A 20605-nucleotide genomic window follows, 5' to 3' on the forward strand; every position below is an offset into this window, starting at 1 on the left:
ATTGAAAATGTAGAAAGTCATTTGTATTATGGGAAATGACAGGGTGATAGAACAGATAGAAACAGATAGATAGTGTCTGTTTCTCTTCAGGGAGGCGAAGCGAAGCAGATACACAGAAATAAAAATCTCACCTGACTAAACCCAACTTTGGTGTGTTGTACCCTGCCTAAAAGAGGGTTGTGTTCTTTCAGGATTAGCTCTCTCTCTCATCACAATTACCCTTTTCCTGCCTCTTAACCTACTTCAGGTGACTGTATGGGGTTAGTTCTGAAAGCAACAGACTCTAACACTGGTTAACTTAAGCCAAAAAAGAAAAAAATAATTAGTGTTGATTGACAAGTTATGGAGTAACCCATAGAATGATGGGAATACTAAACAGCTAGACTAAGAGACCTTGTTTCGGAAATGCAAGAGCAGGAAAGCTCTAAGCATCTAACGCCTAGAGCAATAGCGGTGGGCTGGCTCTTCAAGATGCTACCCTTAAAATCATTCATGCCTCAACTCCAACTGTTTTCCAACTTTGAGTCTTTGCCCTTAAGATGCAAATTATAGAAAAAGTGATTGGCTCATCTTGGTCACATGTCAATGTCTTGGTCACATGTCCATTTCTTGTTGAGGGTTAGGGATAAGGGATGGAGGGTACCTTCATTCTTATAGCCAGCCTATGGAATTGGGGGCGTGTTCTTCAAAGGAAAACAAAACGCTGTTACCAAAAGGCAGAGTGAGGGATACTACAGAGGCAGAAACAAGAGACTCTTTAAGGACCCGTGGCTGGATTTTACTTTGGTGATGTTAGTCATGTCACTCCCTAATGTGACTTCTCTGGAGAGGTGAGGCATGTTGCTTCTCTATCTTGGATCACTTGGGGTGAGTGATGATGCTTGGCTCAGAGTACTGGTTTATTTCAGAAGCTCTCTTTTTTCTCTAAGGAAGACGGTGCTTGTTAGTTTTTCTCTGCTGGATTTGGGGAGCTCATAAAAAGGCTCCTCAGAATTAAACATAACCTTCCATGCCAACACTAAATAGCTCTTTTTCTGTTTTCTTGCGCTTATTCAGCACATTTGTTAAGTGCGCACTATGTGCATGCATTGTTCTAGATGTTGTCGTATGGCAAGGTCTGCACTGTTCTAGATGTTGGGGATATTGCAAAGAACAAAAGAAAGTCCCTTACTCCATGAATGGACCCTACATTCTAGTTCACCATTGTATTCCCAGTGCCTGGCTTAACAAATTTTTGTAGAACGAATAACTGAATGATACCAGCTATTGCTATGTTGTCTAAGCACAACTTTTTGGTGAAATGTGTTAATGATGTGCCATAGGAGCTTAATTTTTTTTTTTTTTTTGAGGTGGAGTATCACTCTGTCGACCAGGCTGGAGGGCAGTGGTGTGATCTCAGCTCACTGCAGCCTTTGCCTCCTGGGTTCAAATGATTCTCCTGCCTCAACCTCCCGAGCAGCTGGGATTACAGGCATGTGCCACCACTCCTGGCTAATTTTTTAAAACATATTTTTAGTAGAGACGAGGTCTCACCATATTGGCCAGACTGGTCTCAAACTCCTGACCTCAGGTGATTCACCCACACTGGCCTCCCAAAGTGCTGGGATTATAAAGGCATGAGCCACCATGCCTGGGCGGAGCTTAAATGTTTTGAATTTAATTACTTCTTCCTCCCTGCCTATGCCTTTTCCTCTAACTCCCAGAAGTCGTCAAAAAATTCTTAAAGAGAGGGGCCTGCAAATTCTACTAGTTGTTTTCAAACCAGACTCTAGAGTTTCCCCTGCTATGGGGAAATCTGAAAATAGGAGCCAGCAGGTCTGCCTTGGAAACAAGGAGATAATGGGTCTGTGAGTCACTGATGTCAGGGGACTGCCTACTCCCCGGACATCAGGTGCCAAGGGGGCTCTTGGTAAAAGTCAGATGCTGCTGCCTGTGGTTGGCGGTGTTGGCTTCAACTCAGGCAGTAGGAGCCATCTAGCACCACTCTAAAAAAGGGGAAGCTTGCTGCTCCCCTGTGAATGCTATCTGAAATAGGAAATGGGATTGTCAAAATGTGATCTCAGCTACCACATTTGAATGTGAAACTGGAGAGTTTGGTCGTGTTTTCATTCCTATCAAAGTTGTAATTTATCAACAAGGAAACTATGAAGGCACTAAAATTCTGGGAAGATGAATGCTAAGAAAAATACTGATCTAAAAATCCCTTAAAACTTAATAAACAGAATACTCCCATCAGTTAATAAGAATGAGGTAGTATTATGTATACTAACAAGCATTGCTTTCCAAGACATATTATTAAGTAGATAAAGCTTGCAAATAGATGCATGCATGCCTTTTAGATAAACAAAATAAAACAAAACTCACTGATAATAACAGCACACACAATGATGCTACATCACAAGCACATATGTGTTTATGTGTCCAGAAAAAGGTTTGTACCATATTGATAATAATGGTTACCCTGGGGAATGTGGGGGGTGGAGGTAGAAAGGGGATTAGTGTTGTGGGTAGTCAACAGAGGAAATCTGAACTGTAATATTCCAATTTTTTAGAAGACTATTTCATTTAGAAGTTTTAGAACTTAAAATTAATTTTAAAAATGTTAGTAACTGTTAGAGTTGGCAAACATTCGACATAATCCTTAGCAAGGCAGGACATTAACCTCTTGATCAAGTTTGTTAAATAGATGTAGTTTTGTGGCTTTCTATAAATACCCTGTCTGAAACAAACCACATAAAAGATGTCAGTATATTGCAGAGGTACAAATGTCATATGCAAGCCAAGTAATGCTGGAGCAGACATTTCCCCCAACAGGCCTATATTATTTGAATTTGTTTAATAATATTGAATTCTGATATTTCTTCAGGGTTTTATAAAGGTTTTAAAACTGTCTCATTTGAGTCTCACAACTGTGTTGAATAGGGTAAGACTTGTCACCTCTATTTCACAGATTAGAAAACTGAGGTTCAGAAAAATAAGTGACATGTTTAAAAATCAAAGTTAGTAATGGGGCACAGCACCTATATTTTCCAGGAGCTGAATGCTCCAATTACTCCATTCTCAGCAAATCCAATAGTTACTAGTAGTTGTCCGTCCCTAGATTTCATTTTCTTGCTGAGTTCACATTTTGGGACCCTCCTTTACCCACTTTCTACTTGAACCTAGGTAGATTATCTTAAAATCCAAAATCCAATTTCAGAATATAGTCATTTTTACCAGGGGATTTTCCAGCCAGTAGGAAGTGTGCTTTCTAAAACCACACTCAGCCTTCATCCTGGCACCAGGTGCAAGTGGTAAGCGACATAGTGTGGGCATGACAACACAGTCCTGTGCTGTCTGGTGACAGCTGGTTCTCTGTCACATCCTGTTAATGTTTCATGATGGGTCCATATCCTGTCTCCTCAGCTAAGCCAGAGGCTGCAGGGACCTTCTGTTATTTTTACTTATCTGTTAGTAGCCTCTCAATGAATATGTACTTGGTAAGTCCCTTCAGCCTCACACTGTAGCTGGAACAGGACAAACCTATGTGTAGTAAGACATTTTTAAAAATAATTCACCACCCATGAGGACTGACACTTTCATAAGCTCTTGCTCCTCCTCCTCACCCTCCAAACCGGTTCCTCCCACACTCCTCTATCTCAGCCAGTGGAGATTCAGCCTGCAAGTTTATAAATCCAAAACTTGGGACTCACTTTTTTCTTTTTTCTTTTTCACACTCTTACAATCCTTCAGCATATTCTGTTGGCTCTACCTTCAAATTCCATCCAGAGTCCAGTCATTCCTTATCACCTAGACTGCTACCACCCACCACCCTGGTCTAAACCACTGTCATCTGTCACCCGGGCTATTAGAATGGCCTCCATATACATCTCCCTTGACACCTAGATTTTTCTCAAGACAGCAGCCAGTGGATCCTATTACCATCTTAGTCAGACCATATCGTTCCCTCTACTCAAAAACCTCCGAAGATTTGCTCAGCTCATGTGGAGCAAAATCCAGAGTCCTTGCAATCAATGTCCTACAACGTCCCATGTTCCACTATCTCCTATAACTCTTCCCCTTCCATGGCCCCCTTCTCTCTAGGGCCCCTGGAGTCCATACTCTCTCACAGGTACCCTATAGTTCATTCTCCCTCCTCTAGGGTTTTGCCCATAGCTTTCTCTCTGCCTGAAATACTCTTCCTGGCAGTATCATGGCTAGCTTGCTCACCTCCTTCAAGTTTTTCTTACATATCATAGTCTCCGCGAGGCCTTCCCTGACCACCTCATTTAAAAGTGCAGGCACCACTCCCCTCCACGCAACACACACACGCGCGCGCGCGCGCACGCACGCACATGTGCGCGCACGCACACACATACACACACCCCTCTCTCCCTGGCACTTCTTACTCCCTTCCTCGCCTTATTTTTCTCCATAGTACATATCGACTCCTAACATACTGAATAATGCTTTGTTTGTCTGACTTCCCACTAGAACGTTTGCTCCATGAGAGTAAAGATTCGTATTTGTTTCATTCACTGCTGTATTCCCAGCTCTTAGAAAATGCCTGGCACATAACAGATGAGATGCTTCATAAATATTTGTTGAATAAATCAGACTGGAAAAGACAACACTTCAGATTGAACCTTGTATTTGGCCAGGGTATAGGGAAGTAGACACTTTCATATGTTGCTGAAATATATCAGAGTGCAAATTCGGATTATTTCTTTGGGGAGCAATTTGGCAAGATCCATCAAAATTAAAAAGGCACCAGACCAATGACCCAGCAATTCAACTGCCAAACATTTATCCAATAGATATTCTTTTTTGTTTTTAATTTAATTTAATTTTTTTTTTTTTTTTTTGAGACGGAGTCTTGCTCTGTCACCCAGGCTGGAGTGCAGTGGTGTGATCTCGGCTCACTGCAACCTCCACTTCCCGGGTTCAAGTGATTCTCCTGCCTCAGCCTCCTGAGTAGCTGGGACTACAGGAGCGTGCCATCACGCCCGGCTATTTTTTGTATTTTTAGTAGAGATGGGGTTTCACCATGTTGGCCAGGAGGGTCTCGATCTCCTGACCTCGTGATCCGCCCCCCCCTCGGCCTCCCAAAGTGCTGGGATTACAGGGGTGAGCCACCGCACCCGGCCTATCCAATAGATATTCTTGCAGATGTGTTCAAATACGTTGGTTCAAGAACGTTCACTGCAGCATTATCTTAATAACAAAAGGCTGGAATCCACCCCATGTGTCCATCAATAGAGGTCTGAGTAAGTAACGTGTGGGCATCCTTAAAACTGCTTAGCATGAAACTGTTAAAATGAGAGGAGGATATCCACGCGCTGACATGGGACAGCCTCCATGATACACTGAGTCAAACAAACCAGGTGCAGAAATGTGTGGAGTTTGCCGCTGTCTGGGTCAAAGGGAGGAGGACAGGCACATATATTAACAAGTTTTTACAAGCACAAATAAACACAACTGCATATAAATAAATAACTCTGGAAACTCACAAGTGGTTGCTTCACAAATAGGGGCTACTTAAGGACTAGGAGGTTTGAAAACAATTTTTCAAATCATTGTAAATATATTACTTAAAAAACAACAACAACAACAACAACAAACTCCTACGTCTAGATGCATCAATCCATGCTCTTTTGGTAACTTTTTCTCTGTGTGGAGCTGACATCAAAAACATGCCCAAAACTCTGCTTTGAAGGCGTGGGGGTGGGGGTGGATGAAGAACTTTAATTTCCTCGCGCAGTGAAGCCAATAAAAGGTATGAATAGATTCAGCCCAACCTCGTGCTCTGTGGCTCCAGGGCTTTCCCCTCTCCGCCCTCCCCCAGCCTGGCTGCCAGTCTTCGGTGCCCTGGGATTTTGAGGACTGGCTGGAGTCTCTGCTTCCCCCTTAGAGGGCGGCAGCGGGGCGTCTCGGGGACGCATGCGCCCCAAATTGCGCTCGGGGAATTAAAAGAGAGGGAAAAAAGCCCCAAGAAAACTCACGCCCCAAACAAAACGCAAGTAGAGGAGGGCGCGCGGCCTGCAGCCCTCGCCCGCGTCCCCGGCCGCGGCGTGATGCGCGCGGACCAGCACGCGACGCCCGGGCTGCAGCTGTCCCCGCACCTGGACGCCGGCCCGGTGGCCGCGCCCCAGCCTCGATCGCTCGCCGCGGCGACTGGCCCCCAGCCTTCCGGCGCCGGTGGGGCCCCTCGCTCTCCATGGGGCTGAGGGACTGGCTGAGGACCGTGTGCTGCTGCTGCCGGTGCAAGTGCCTGGAGGAGCGCGCCCTGCCTGAGAAGGAGCCCCTGGTCAGGTGGGTGCACCGCCCGGGCCGGGATCTGGGCTTACCTGGGCCGAGGCCGGGCGCCGGGAGTGTGGACACCTGTGTGCTTGTGTGAGTTAGGGAGGTGGGCTTGCTAGTAGGGCACGCGGAGGCGCCATCTCAGCCCCTTGGTTCCTTATAGGATGTTTTGCGTTTAATTCTTGGGTAAGATTTTTGCCGAAAAGCACAAATCTTCGGAGACACCTGAGACCCAGCTGGATGTCTGTACAAAGTGCCAAGAATTCGGGTGTCCTGCCTGGGCAGGGAAGTAAGGGAGAGAAGTTGATCAGAAGTTTCCATAGGGGTCTGATAAAATACAACTGTGACTGGGTATTTGATCGGTATATTACAGTGAAACGGGCGACTGTGGATTTCTGTGTCATTCAGCAAAAAAAGTTGTCTATTTCTCATTAAATTCTGTTACCCAGAGAAGACAATTCCAGTGACTGAGTACGAGGAAATATTTTTCACATGAAAAAAATGCATGTTTCATCAAGGGGCAGCCTATTCACTAGGATGTTGATTCATTACAGGTTAAGCTATGAAGGGTGAGGAAATGTAATTCTCATTAGCAATAAGCTAAGAGGCTTTGTGAAGAGACCATACCAGCCCAGTTTTGTTCAGGGCTGTGATTTTAAGCAATGGTTTTCTATCTCGAGTTTGCTGAAATCGAGGCTGGACTAGGTCATGCCTCAGGGGTAGACATGACAGAAACAGAATATTTAAAATGGAATTAGGAAACAGTATTTCAGGTGGAACTCCAGGGTTGAGTAAGCCAATACTGAAGCCAGGGTTTCTTTCTCTGAAGTATGCAAGTCACGTAACACAGCTTGCACAACTTTTTCTAAGGGATGATTTACCTTTTCTTACTCTATCAAGTCCAAACACCCCCTTGACTTTGGAGATCTTACATAACCCCTTCCTGTCTGTCCACTGTGATTTTCCAGTACATTAAACAGTGTACACTTCTTGCGGCCGTGGGAATAATCCACTCATTTGCTCCAACCCTCCCTCAAGTGGTGACCTTTATCCTTGCTCCTCCTTACCAAAAGCTGTTTTGAAGGCCTTCTCAAGCAATCTTCTTTGATTACTTTGCCCTTATCCATCTTCTTCTTGTAGGATGTAGGACTTAGAAATTACCATCTACTCCTTGCTGTTTGGTGAGCACACATGTATATAAACATGTAACTCTTGTATATTATATATATAAAGTCATACACACAGTACACGGTGTTTTTGATTGCTCTTGTTGATGGCACTCCCACTTAGATGTTTAGATTATTGTGGGTAGGGAGAAATGGAATAATCTATCTCTAATCTAATAGGTAGTGGGCAACTACAATCTAGAATTTTATGCTTAGGTTATATGCTGAACTTGTCAGGGCTCTTAGTAACATGAAATACAGGCTTGAGCTTAGTTTCATCCTCAGAGGCCTGAGTATTTCCAGTTTTCTGTCCAGGATTGCTGTTTCAGTTAATAGTTCTGGTGGTTTTAAGATCTAGACCCTCTCCTGTCTTGGCTTCTATCCAGTGAGTACAAGTCAGTGAATTTTGCATGTGATTTTAGAAAGCCCCAGGGTCAATTGGAGCGGAATAGCATAGTGCTTGTGAATCAGGTTGCCTGGAAGGAGTCTGCTCACCCAACTGGGTGACCTGGCACAAGTTATTAAAATTATTTGTGCCTCAATTTCCTCATCTGTAAAATGGGGATGATAATGGTACATAATTCAAAGGGTTGCTGTGAGAGATGAAAAGAGATAATACATATAAAGTGCTTAGTAGAGAGTGTGACACATGGTTAACACTCAATAAATTGTAGTAATTAATTATCATTGTTATTCTGAGCATGTGGGTATGAGTGGACTGGTCTCATGTGGTTTAGTGTCATACTGGCATCATTTCCATGTAAGAATATTTGGGAAGAACAGCTTATTAATGGATACATGGAACAGTGGCATGTGTGTATATGGGTACCTGCAGGTTCTTTCCTATACAAGGCATCTGAAGATTGGATCTGAAAACTTTTTTTAGTTGATTTAAAATTTTTTTAAAGTATGCAATTCAGTAGTTTTTAGTATATTCACAAAGTTGAGCAACCATCACCACTACCTTTTTTTTTTTTTTGAGACAGAGTCTCGCTCTGTCGCCCAGGCTGGAGTGCAGTGGCGTGACCTCGGCTCACTGCAAGCTCCGCCTCCCAGGCTGACGCCATTGTCCTGCCTCAGCCTCCCGAGTAGCTGGGACTACAGGTGCCCGCCACCATGCCTGGCTACTTTTTATTTGTATTTTTAGTAGAGATGAGGTTTCACTATGCTGGCCAGGATGGTCTTGAACTCGTGACCTCATGATCCACCCACCTTGGCATCCCAAAGTCCTAGGATTGCAGGCATGAGCACTATCTAATTCCAGCAGGTTTCATCACCCCCAAAAAGAAACACTATGCCCTTTTGCAGTCACTCTTCCCTCTCTTCCTGCCCCCACTGAGGCAACCACTAGTCTACTTTTTGACTCTATGGATTTGTCTGTTCTGGACATTATGTATAAATGGAATTATGCAATATGTGGCCTTAGGTATCTGGCTTATTTCACTTCACAGAATGGTGTCAAGGTTCATTGTGCTTTAGCGTGTATCAGCACTTCATTCCTTTTTATGGCTGAAGATTTCATTGTGTGACTCTATCACAGTTTGCTTATCCATTCATTAGTGGATTGACATTTTGATTGTTTCTACTTTTGGGCTATTATGAGTGCTGCTGTGAACATTCAAGTACATACAGATTTCTGTGTAGATGTGTGTTTTCAGCTCCCTTGGGTAAATACCTAGGAGTGGAGTTGGTGGACCATATAGTAACAGTATATCTAACTTTTTGAGAAGCTGGCGTGCTATATACAAAAATGACTGGTTTGAAATCTTGATGTGGTGAAATCCTGTGGGCGGATGGTCTGAATTATTATTTTATTAAGAGCATCATTCTTCATGTCAATTTTTTCCATCTATAAAAAAAGTTTTGTTCAGACATCTTTTATTCCCAAACCAAATCCTTTACTGATTGAAAGAATGGTTTCCGTGTTTTCGCTCCCTAAGGCAATAGTGCATGGAAGAGGTGAGGTCAGGGAAGACATTTGTCACCTGTGTGCATGGTCACCTCCAGTCCTTTTCCAAAATGCACCAGGGACTCTGTTCATTCAGGAAAAACAATGCTTGGTCCCAGCTCATTTGCCAGACTGACAATACCACTGATGACATTGGTCCTTTTGACTTTGGTCCTTTTTCTTTTTCTGGAACCATGTCCCTGCGGGGGGAATGCCTGTGCTTTCTCTGATTTGCATCTGTATTTCTCTCTGGCCCACTAGTTTCCTTCCTTCCTTCCTTCTTTCCTTCCTTCCTTCCTTCCTTCCTTCCTTCCTTCCTTCCTTCCTCCTTCCTTCCTTCTTCTTTCCTTCTTTCTTTCTTTCCTTTTCTCTTCCTCCCTCCCTCCCTCCCTCCCTCCCTCCCTCCCTCCCTTCCTTCCTTCCTTCCTTCCTTCCTTCCTTCTTTCCTTTCTTTCCTTTCTTTTCTTTCTTTCTTTCCCCTTTGTCTAGAAATCTGCTGAGGCTTCCCCCAACTAAAAATTTATCTTGCTGTGGTCCTGCCCTTCAACTCCTGTTCTCTGCTGTTCACTGTATAACGCACAAACGTCTTTAAAGAATAGTAAACTGTACCCCCACCTGCTTCTTCACCTTTGTATTTTCCCCCCACTTAGAATCACCTGGTAAATTTGCTTAAAATGCAGCTTTTGGGACCTATCCCTAAAGATTGTGACTCACTGGGTCTGGGGTGGAGCCTAGAATTCTGCATTTTGGTAAGTATACCAGATAGTTTTGCTGAAGGTGGTCTAGGAACACCCTTTGAGAAGCACAGCTCTAAATGCTGATGCTCAAGATGGGACTGAAGGATTGCATCCATTTGGGTAGCATCCATTTATTAAGTGAGTAGTTATTGGGCTTCTACTGTTTGCCAGGCACTGAAATCTGGTTTCTGCCTCTGGTATAATTACATGAAAAGTGCTCTCTTGAAAGAGAAAGAAATTGGATGTTCTTTTCTCAGTGTACATGGAGTACCTCTGTGCAGACTATTCATCCTTTCTTTTGCATTTTCTGCTGCCCTGGCTTCTCTGATTTTGCTTTCTCTAGTCTTTTTGTCTGTGATCAACCTCATCATGCAGGTTTTCTTCCTGGTGCCATCGCCAATGCCATAATTGTTAGCAGAGACACCTTTTTGTTTTCTTTACTTTTTAAAACTCTGCTCAGATTTTAAAGACTACCTTTTCAGTTGCCACCTTTTTGATGAAGTCTTAGAAATTCTCCCCAAGAAGTTATGGTATCTCGTTTCTTTCTTTTTACCCCTCGAGTCACTTACTGCATTTTGCCTAGTATTACGTTATAAGGTGGGTGGTATAGTTCCAGTGAAATTGGAGAGGCTGAATCTTACCTTAGTATCCTCTGTGGTGCCCAGCACAGTGGTCTACATGGAATAAGAACTGAATAAATCCTTTTTTTTTCTCTCTCGAGACGGAGTCTTACTATGTTGCCCAGGCTGGAGTGCAATAGCATGATCTCAGCTCACTGCAACCTCTGCCTCCTGGATTCAAGTAATTCTCCTGCCTAAGCCTCCTGAGTAGCTAGGATTACAGGTGCACCCCACCATGCCCAGCTATTTTTTGTATTTGTAGTAGATACGGGGTTTCACCATGTTGGCCAGGCTGGTCTCAAACTCCTGACCTCATGATCCTCCCGCCTCGGCCTCCCAAAGTGCTGGGATTACAGGCATGAGCCACCGCATCTGGCCCATACTTTTTGAATAGTAATAATTACAATGAATGTTTGTTTATTAATTGCTTTCTATGTGTAAAAATTTTAAATGGTATTTAAAGCAAAATATTGTGAAGAATAATAAAGCTAATACCCATAGCTAGCTACCCTAGCACTCACCTTAAGAAAGAAAACATTAAATAGAGTTGAGTGATGCACATATTTCTCCATAGCCGCATCCTGCTCTCACCTGCAGTGGTGACCTTTACACTGAATCTGTGTTTAGTTTTCTTAAACATGATGCATACTGGCTCTATGAACCAAGCCTAGTGGGAGTTAGGAGACCAGGGTCCTCATCCCAGCTATTAACCAGCTGTGAGATCCTGGGGAAGTCTCCTAACTTCCTTGAACCTTAGTTTCTTCTTTTGTAGAATAAGGAGATCAGACTTTAATCATGATCTTGAAGGGCTGTTCCAGGCTTGATTGTCCTCTGCCCATGGACTTGTGTTAGCTGACGTTCTGTTTGACCCGACGTGGAATACAGAGCAGTGAGGCTGGCGGTAGTGCCCGGAAGGAGGCTGAAGACCCAGGAAATATGAATCCTGATCTTTTGTCTAACTCTTCTGTCCAGAGTTGTCTCAGCAGTGAATAATTTTGAGTGAGCAATTTTTATGGAAGGAATTTTTATTTTTATGGAAGGAGCAATTTTTATGGAAGCAATTTTTGTGGAAGGAAGAACAAGTCTGGGCCTGGAGAAAGGACACATGGCCTGATTCTAACACAGCCTTGATCCTAACCCAGGCTTCAGTCCCAAATATTTGAATCATCTACTTACTGTTTTCTCACGTTTTCCCCAATTTTAGGACTGAGTCATCTAAGAGTCACAATATCAACCGTCCGTATAAGGTTTGAGGTTCTGTATGCTACTCTCCCCTACACTGACCACATTTCTAAAACAGGGTAAATAGTGATCAAACAACAACAACAACAATAAACCGGTATGCATTGAGGAGAGGATAATGATGCAAATGGATTGTTTTGGTGTGGCTAGATCATTGATCATTTGTCTGTAAAATAGTGAGTGGCTTTTGGTTCAAAATTTCATGTTATTAATTAAAAGAAATACTTGGAGTATGTAATCACCAGTTTTCTGGGGTTGCCACCACCACTTCCCATAAATGTGGTAGCTTTAAAACAAGATAAATCTATTCTTTCACAGTTCTAGAAGCCATAAGTCCGAAATCAAGGTTTCAGCAGGGCCACAGTCCTTCCAAAGGGTCTAGGGGAGAATCATTTTTCACTGATTCCAGCTTCTGGTGGCTCCCAGTGTCCCTTGGCTTGTGGCCACAGAGCCTCATTGTTTGCCTCCCTTCATCTTTGATGTGTCTCTCCTCTGTGTCTCAAATATCCCTCTCTTTTCTCTCTTGAGGACACCAGTGATTGGATTTAGAGTCTGCCCTAAAACCTAGGATGATTTCATCTCAAGATCCTTGACTTAATTACATCTGCAAAGCCCTTGTTTTCAAATAAGGTCATAATTATAGCTACTGGGGATTAGGACTTGGACATATCTTTTGGGGGGAAACTATTCAACCCATTACAGAATGCCTTTGGAAAGATGTGTGAGCCCAAAGCATTGGTTATTATTTCACTTTTGTAGCATGGCTTTCTTCTGTCAGTGATAAGAGCATGCTCTTGCCATATAAAAATCTACCTGAGGCCAGGTGCGGTGGGTCATACCTGTAATCCCAGCACTTTGGGAGGCCGAGGCAGGCCGATCACCTGAGGTCAGGAGTTTGAGACCAGGCTGGCCAACATGGTGAACCCCGTCTCTATAAAAATTAAAAAAAAAATTAGCCAGGCGTGGTGGTGGGCACCTGTAATCCCAGCTACTTGGGAGGCTGAGGCAGGAGAATCGCTTGAACATGTGATTCTTCTGAGCATGTTTGTGTTCCTGGTGGCACAGCTGCAGTCACCTTTAAGGAGAGAGAGATGCTCAGGTCCTCTGGCACCATGGAGCCTACTGCCGTGTAGGAACTAATACAGACATCAGAGGCCTGGGAGATGCTGAGTCAGGACACAAAAGAGCTGGCTGTGGTGTAAACGTCATGCACCGAGGGATCTTTCACAAGGGTTACTTTGAACTTTTTCAGGGAAGTACAATTGTTACTCTCTAATTTCTATTAGCTGTTAATAACTGATAAACATCATTACATCTGTCTGATTTTTCAAAAGCAAAAGAAGAAATGGAAAGAATGAACAACGATAGCTATGTTTTTATGCGTGGCTCTCTCTTAAGCCACCCAAGAGGACCATATAATGAGCTTCCAAATCTATTTTGCTCCTTGTTCATCTCGATGCCCACCTGCAGCTTCCATTCATGATAACAAACTTGATGCCCTCTGCAGGCAATGAATGGAGAACAGATGTCACTGTTTTATTTTTCTACAGTGCCTGAATTCCTGTGAGGGAAAAGTAAAATAAAATCTCAGTTTGCTCTAGATGACTATTTTGTGCCCACAAAAGGATCATTCTAAAAAGAAATTGATCAGGGCCTTCAGGTGTGGGTCAAATTCCAAACAAACTGAATTTTCCCGAATGACCCACAGATAGAAAGCATTTACAACAGTGCCTAGTCTATCACAAGCCCAATCTGTGCAGGATCAGGAGCATGAGGGCAGGTAAGATGAACTTCCCTGTCAGAGACACTTTCCTCCTCAACTCAGTCTCTGCCCCAAGCAGTATGACTCAAACTAAACCATTTCTTCTGTATCTGTTAATAAAATCCTCACCATAGCCCTATGAGGCACAGCTGATTCTTGTTGTCTGTGGTAGTTAGATTCTGTAAAGTCACTTGAACACTGAATTAGTGAATACTGAACCATTGTTCCTAGGAGAAATACAGGGTTAGGTTCCTGTGAGCCGATGGCAGGATTAGATCCCTGTCAACCAATCAATACATAACGTTGTTTTTTGGGTTTCTGCCTAAAGACACCTTATTTAATATATATTGTTGATCTATCAATATTGAACTCATGGGCAACACCCTATATCCCACGTTGGAGTGAAGCTTATCCAACATGTATGTTAGCACTTCAGCACTACATTTTGGGAGATATTCTAAACAGTGAAATTGCCAGCTAAAAGTACAAAAATGAAAAAAAAAATGCCGCTAAATGGGGGTCAGGTGCAGTGGCTCACACCTGTAATCCCAGCACTTTGGGAGACCAAGACAGGTGGATCACTTGAGGTCAGCAGTATGAGACCAGCCTGGCCAACATGGTAAAACCCCGTCTCTACTAAAAATACAAAAATTACCTGGGCGTGGTGGCACATGCCTGTAATCCCAGCTACTCTGAAGACTGAGGCAGGAGAATCACTCGAACCTGGAGGCGGAGGTTGCAGTGAGCTGAGATTGAGACACTGCACTCCAGCCTGGATGACAGAGCGAGACTCCATCTCAAAATAAATAAATAAATAAAATGTTGCTAAGTGATCACAAAAAGGACACTTGTTTCCAATCTGATAGCTGAACCAAGAAGCCTGAGTATTGCCTTTTGACCGCATCTGGGTTGTGCATCTCAGGCAACTCTAAATTTTTTTCCATTCTAGGCATGTTCACGAATGGCCTTGGAAACATCACTAGTATTGATTTTGGGGTTACAGGTAAATTTTGATGAGTGGGCGAATTTTCAAATAGAGAATCTGCAAATAATGAGGATTGGCTGGAATTATGTCCGCCATCCCCACTTGGCCATTGAGGAAACTGAGGCATAGAGAACTTCAGTAACTTGCTTAGAGGCACACATGGTTGAACTGAGATTCATATGCTAGTAGATTTCAATGCCATAGAAAGAGCAGAGCCCTTCTGGTGCACCGAGAGGTATGGAACTAACTGCGTATGTGGTGTGTGTTAGAAATTGTGTTTGGAGTTTGAATCTGTCCCTGAATTGTTACAGCCTGGGGTCCAGAAACACTGGGCCTTTTCCTGCATTGAGGCTAGGGAAACCAGGTGCCAGTGGGAAAGAAGGGTGGGGGTAAGGCAGGGCTCACAACATGTAAAAGGGAATCACCACCAACTCTAGAAGTATCACAATCTTTCACATTTGTAGAGTTTTTCATTTTACAGTGTGGACTTGTGACCTTGGAGCTGATCAAATCGTCTTCTCCCCATTGGAAGGGCTTTTAGAGAGTGTTGACGAGTATGTTTATGTCAGTGAGATTTCTCAGACCGGGGCCCAGATGGCCTGACTTTTCCCACCACATACTATTGGATTTTGCAGAGCCAGGTCTCTGAGCAGATTGGGAAGATTGGCACACCTCATCTGTGGCTTCCTGCAGAAACCTGCAGTTTACAAAGCTCCGGGGCCAGACAGTGATTCACAGGAAGTGCCTGCAGGGGCACAAAGGGTTTGTACTGAAGGAAAGTGCCCTAGATGGAAGATTCTCATTGCAAGGCTGGCACTTTTGCCTGCTTGAAAGGCAGGGGAGTGATAGGGGAGGGCCAAAGGGGCATGAATATGCCCAACAAGTAGGAGGGAAGCTGTTTATAAGAAGTCAGCTGTCCAAAATTCACAAGGATGACTTTTAAAGGTTTTCTTCCCCAGAAAGCCACAGCATCCCTCTTCTTTTTTTGTGACTTGCATTAGTCAGTCTTAGTGACGTTGGAAGTTCCTGAGAAGATGAAATTTTTTTCTCCTATACATCATGTGAGAGTTTGCTGGAACTTTTTATTCTCTAGAATCTTGAAGTGATCTTATCAGTACACCACCTATGTTTAAAAAGTAAACTCTGCTTAAATGCTGGGTAAAATAGTTTATTCCATTAGCAACTGAAGTTGTTTTAGTCTTGTTAATAAATCGTTGTTTTGTGACAGTTACATACCGTGCACTCTATTCTTTTGTGCCCTTTTAGGAAATAATTTTGGTGATACAGTGTGCAATAAAAGAACCCTGAACTGTTTGACACTGTCCTGAATCGGCTTTTACTTAGCTTTTTTTTTTTTTTTTAACAAAAATCTTTTAAAAACATGTGTTCGAATATGTGATATTACAGACAAAAAAACATACACAAATATGTTCAGTATAAAGAATAACTATAGGCTGGATGCTGTTGGCTCAAGCCTGTAATCCCAGCACTTTGAGAGGCCAAGGCAGGTGCATCACTTGAGGTCAGGAGTTCGAGACCAGCCTGGCCAACATGGTGAAATCCCGTGTCTACTCAAAATACAAAAAAAAAATTAGCTTGGTGTGGTGGCAGCACTTATAATCCCAGCCACCCTGGAGGCTAAGAAAGAAGAGTCACCTGAAGCTGGCAGGCAGAGGCTGCGGTGAGCCAAGACTGCGCCACTGCACTCCAGCCTGGGTGACAGAGGTAGACCCTGTCTCAAAAATAAATAAATAAATAAATAAAATAAAAAGAATGACTAGAAAGTGAACACTCCTGTAACCACCTCCCATGGTGAGAGATAGCTATTGCCAGCCCCTTATCTCCTCCTTGATCATATCTAGACTTCTAGCTTTCCCACCTATGTGTGCACCTTAAAGATGTACTTTTGTATTGCCTGCCTTTAAACTTTGCATAAATGGGATCAAACTGTGTGTTCTCATAGAACTCACTTTGTTGGTGGAGCTTTGTGAGATTCCTCCGTGTTGTTGTGTGTAGGCTTGTTCATGGTTCTTATTGCTTTAGAGTGTATTCCATTTTGTTCCCCTATTCTGCTCTTGGTGGACTTTTGGGTGGTTTCCAGTTTGGGGCTATTAAGTATGGTTTAAAGTCAGCATATAAGGTGAAATTAATTATTCATCCTTCAGTCATACTGGCCTGCCCCTGGTTCCTCAAATATACCACCCACACCCCTGCCTCATGGCCTTTACACTTCCTGCCTGCCCTGCCTTGAAGACTCTTTCTCTAGTTTTCTGTGTGGATAACTCCTTCACTTTATTTAGATCTCTGCTCAAAGTCATTTTATCAGAACATTCTTCCCTGACCATTCTCTTAAAACCGTGCCCCACTCTTCACTGTGTCCCTTACTCACTATGTATTTCTTTATAGTCCTGAATATCATGTGACATAAACATATGTGCTTATCATCTGCTTCCTTCCACAAGACTGTAGGGCGAATTTTCATAAATTTAAACAGCTAAAAAATGTTAGGAGCTCATCTGTGAGCCTGAAGACACAGAGTCATACTCATCTGTACAGTTTAGAGCCCTGTGAACTTGGGAAACAAGGGTGCATTGGGTCAGGAAATATTTATTGAGCATTTACTATGTGCCAGGCACTGGTTTTTTTTTGTTTTTTTGTTTTTTTTTTGAGGCAGAGTCTAACTGTCGTTTAGGCTGGAGTGCATTGGCACGATCTCAGCTCACTGCAACCTCCGCCTCCTGAGTTCAAGTGATTCTCCTGCCAGGCACTGTTTTAAGCACTTGAGATATATCACTGAGCAAAGTAGATGCAGATCCCTGTCCTAGTGGCTTTTATTCTAGTCCTAGTGGCGGTGGTAGTGGTGGGGGGCACAATAAACAGTAATAAGTAAACTAGGAGATAAATAAGATAAATAAGTATGTAGGAAACAAAAGTAGAGCAAGGGAGGGAGCATGTTGCAATTTTAAATAGGTTGGTCAGGGCAGGCCTTGTTGAGGAGGTGGTGTTTAAACAAAGACTTGCAGGAGAGGGAGGAGTGAGGATATGGCTGTCAGGAGAAAAACATTCTAGGCAGATGGAGATCAGCCAGTGCAAGGCCCTGGGGTCAGAGTGTGACTGATGGGTTCAGGGAACCGAAGAGGACAGGGTGGTGGGACTGTCACTGCAGGCCTGTGGACCACTGCAGGACTTTGGCTTATCCCGTAGGCCAAATGGGTTAGCCACTGGCAGGTTTTGAGCTGAGGGATGACATGATCTGATTTACATATTAAAATGATCACTTTGGCCATCCTGTTAATAAAGAGAAATAGGTGGGTAAAAAAGACAACTGCAGAAATTCTTTTGCAAAACGTAAGAGGCCTTGGCTCAGGGTGTAGTGGTAGAGGTGGATGGTTTTTGAATGTGGAGCCAATAGGATTTTCTGATGGATAGGATGTAGGGGATGAGGGAGTGGGGGATGCCGTCAAGGGTCTTGGCCTGAGCAATGGGAAGGATGGAGTTGCCATCATCTGAGTGGGGAGCCTGTGGATGGGTTTAGTGGGAAGATCAGGTGCTTGGTCTGGACCACACTGAGCTTGTGTTTTCTGTGAGACATCCCAGTGGAGATGGGAAATTTGAAATTTGGGAGAGAGTACTGAGCTGGGGATTCCAATTCAGGAATCTTCCTCATGTAGATGATGTTTAAAGGCGTGGCACTAGATGAAGTGACCAGATGTGAATGAGCGCAGAGGAGACACCAAGGACTGGGTCTTATCTTCCTGAGCCCTCGTATTTCCTCAGCTGGATGACATAACAGTGCTTGCTTCACAGGGTGCCTGTAAGGACCATCTTCAAGCCTCGAAAGCAGGGCACAGATGTGTGAAGCAGCATCATACGGGGCTCTGCCTCAGTGTGAGAATAGAAAGCCCAAAGGATAGGAGCACATCAGAGTGGGATGCCAGGAAAGGGGTGCCCAGGGCTTTTCTTCCTTTACACTGAGGCAGGTCACATCTCTGGGGTTGAAGGAGGTCATGAGTGTAGGTGGCAAGTGCTGAGGAAAGTGCTGGAACCAATGGAACAATCGCCCCACGGCACCCCAGCTTGGGCAACAGAGCAAGACTCTGTCTCAAAAAATAAAAAATAAATAAAAAAAATAAGAAATAAACTTGGGAATAAAACATGTTTAAACACTGGATCAACTAGGTAAGACAAAGCCTGTATCTGAAAGAACAAAAGAAGGAGAGATAGAAAGAGAGAAAGGAGAAGGAAAGAGAGAATGAGAGAGAAGGAAAGAGAGAATGAGAGAGAAGGAAAGAGAGAATGAGAGAGAAGGAAAGAGAGAGAGGAGGAGAGGGAGAGAAAGAGAGAAGAGAGAGAGAAAGAGAAGAAGAGGGAGAGACAGAAACCAAGAAAGGAGAGGAAGAGAGAGGGGGGAAGAAAGAAAAAAAGAAAGAAAAGAGGAGAGGGAGAAAGGAAGGACTGAAGGAAAGACAAGGAAGGAGAGTGAGGAGGGAAGGAAGGCGATGATGGAGAGAGAGAAGATCTTTGGTTCACCTTCTCCATCCCAGGGAGGTCTCAATAGAGGGAAGAAGGGAAAGATCTTGAAGCCAGGGGAGGTAGCAGGCCAGCGACTTCCTAGTAGGAAATCAGACCAAAATCTGTGAGTGTCAAGGGCGTGGACCTGGCAGCCTGTTTTTCTGGACCATTGATTGCTGTTGACTGGAGATTTTCTTTCCTTGCTGTTTTCAGAGTTTCAGTCTTAAGCTAGTGGCCACTGCCACATGGCCTGTGGGGAGAGCAGTAAAGTCACTGGAACTGCTGGTGTCGGCAGCCAGCCTGTGTGCACTGTATTTTGTGGAGCCTTCCAAGGTCTTTTACATGCAGCCCTTGTTAGTAGTGAGGAATCCTGAGGAATTCTTGGTAAATGGCTTCAATGCTGACTGGCACTTTGCAGCCGTATCCCCAGGCAGAAGTTAGTACCTACAGACCTTTGTCTCTTGTTTAGCTGTAGATCATGTTGAAAGAAAAGACTCTGGATTGATTGGGTCTCATTCCCCTGGGTGGGATTAAGGGTGAAATCTGAGACTTTTCTCACCCTACCTTTTGAGAATAAAAGCAGCTTAGTGTGTAATCTCAGAGCCACCTCTCAAATGCCTGATGTTAATAAAATATTTATCATCAGCAGATGGTGGCCAGGGGAAAACAACCACTCTCACTTTCTTTAGAGCCTTTTAGAACTCATGATATGGGGGAGGGAGGGAAAGGGAAGTTTCTGATTTCTGGTCTGCTTCCCCTCATCTGTCTTCCCAGGGGTTTTCAGGCCCAGACCCCTGGGCCTTTGCACTAAATTCTCTTGGCACAGGCCCCAGAGCCCTTCATGGTCTGGGATACATAGAGGTTCCAAAGCTGCTTCTCCTTAGGCCATTTGCTGTAGGCTTCTCTCTGTTCTAGTTTCTCTGTCCAAAGTGGCTTGATACCTTGACCTGATGGCTGTGAAGGAGTGAAAGGGGCAGGCCCAGAGAACCGGACCCAGGATCCGGTGAGCCAGGCCAACTCTCACAGATGCTTCTGACGCTGCTGAATGAGCTCACAGCCCCTGTGCATTTTCACCAGTATTTTGAAAAAAGTTCTTTCTTTATTTAACAGTGGCACCCCACCTTTCCTATGCCCCAAAGAAACCTTGCAATTACTGAATAAGAACGAAACAGGAGCCAGGTCTGGGTCTGGAGAGGGAGCGGGGCAGAGTGGAAGAGGCTGCTCTGTGGCCACGAGCAGGTCAGATCCTGCTGGGAAGGGCCCAGGAGCTCACAGAGATTACCACTGCTGGGAGGCATTGCCCGTCCAGGGGCATAGCCGTTGGTTCTCTTTCCTGATTTACATCATTCCCTGA

At 44.0% G+C, this 20605-nt stretch overlaps 1 protein-coding gene across 1 annotated transcript in view; it reads left to right on the plus strand.

Annotated features, from left to right (window-relative positions):
• The first annotated feature begins 5826 nt into the window (after positions 1-5826).
• Positions 5827-20605, plus strand: part of MREG (melanoregulin) — a 75002-nt gene continuing 60223 nt past the window's right edge. The window contains exon 1 of the mRNA XM_033230346.1: positions 5827-6291. Within this exon, the coding sequence (XP_033086237.1) occupies positions 6197-6291 (95 nt within the window). The 5' untranslated portion in view covers positions 5827-6196. The remainder of the gene's footprint in view (positions 6292-20605) is intronic.

Source organism: Trachypithecus francoisi, unplaced genomic scaffold (assembly GCF_009764315.1).
Source record: "Trachypithecus francoisi isolate TF-2019V2 unplaced genomic scaffold, Tfra_2.0 Lachesis_group13, whole genome shotgun sequence".
NCBI classification, from domain to species: Eukaryota; Metazoa; Chordata; class Mammalia; order Primates; family Cercopithecidae; genus Trachypithecus; species Trachypithecus francoisi.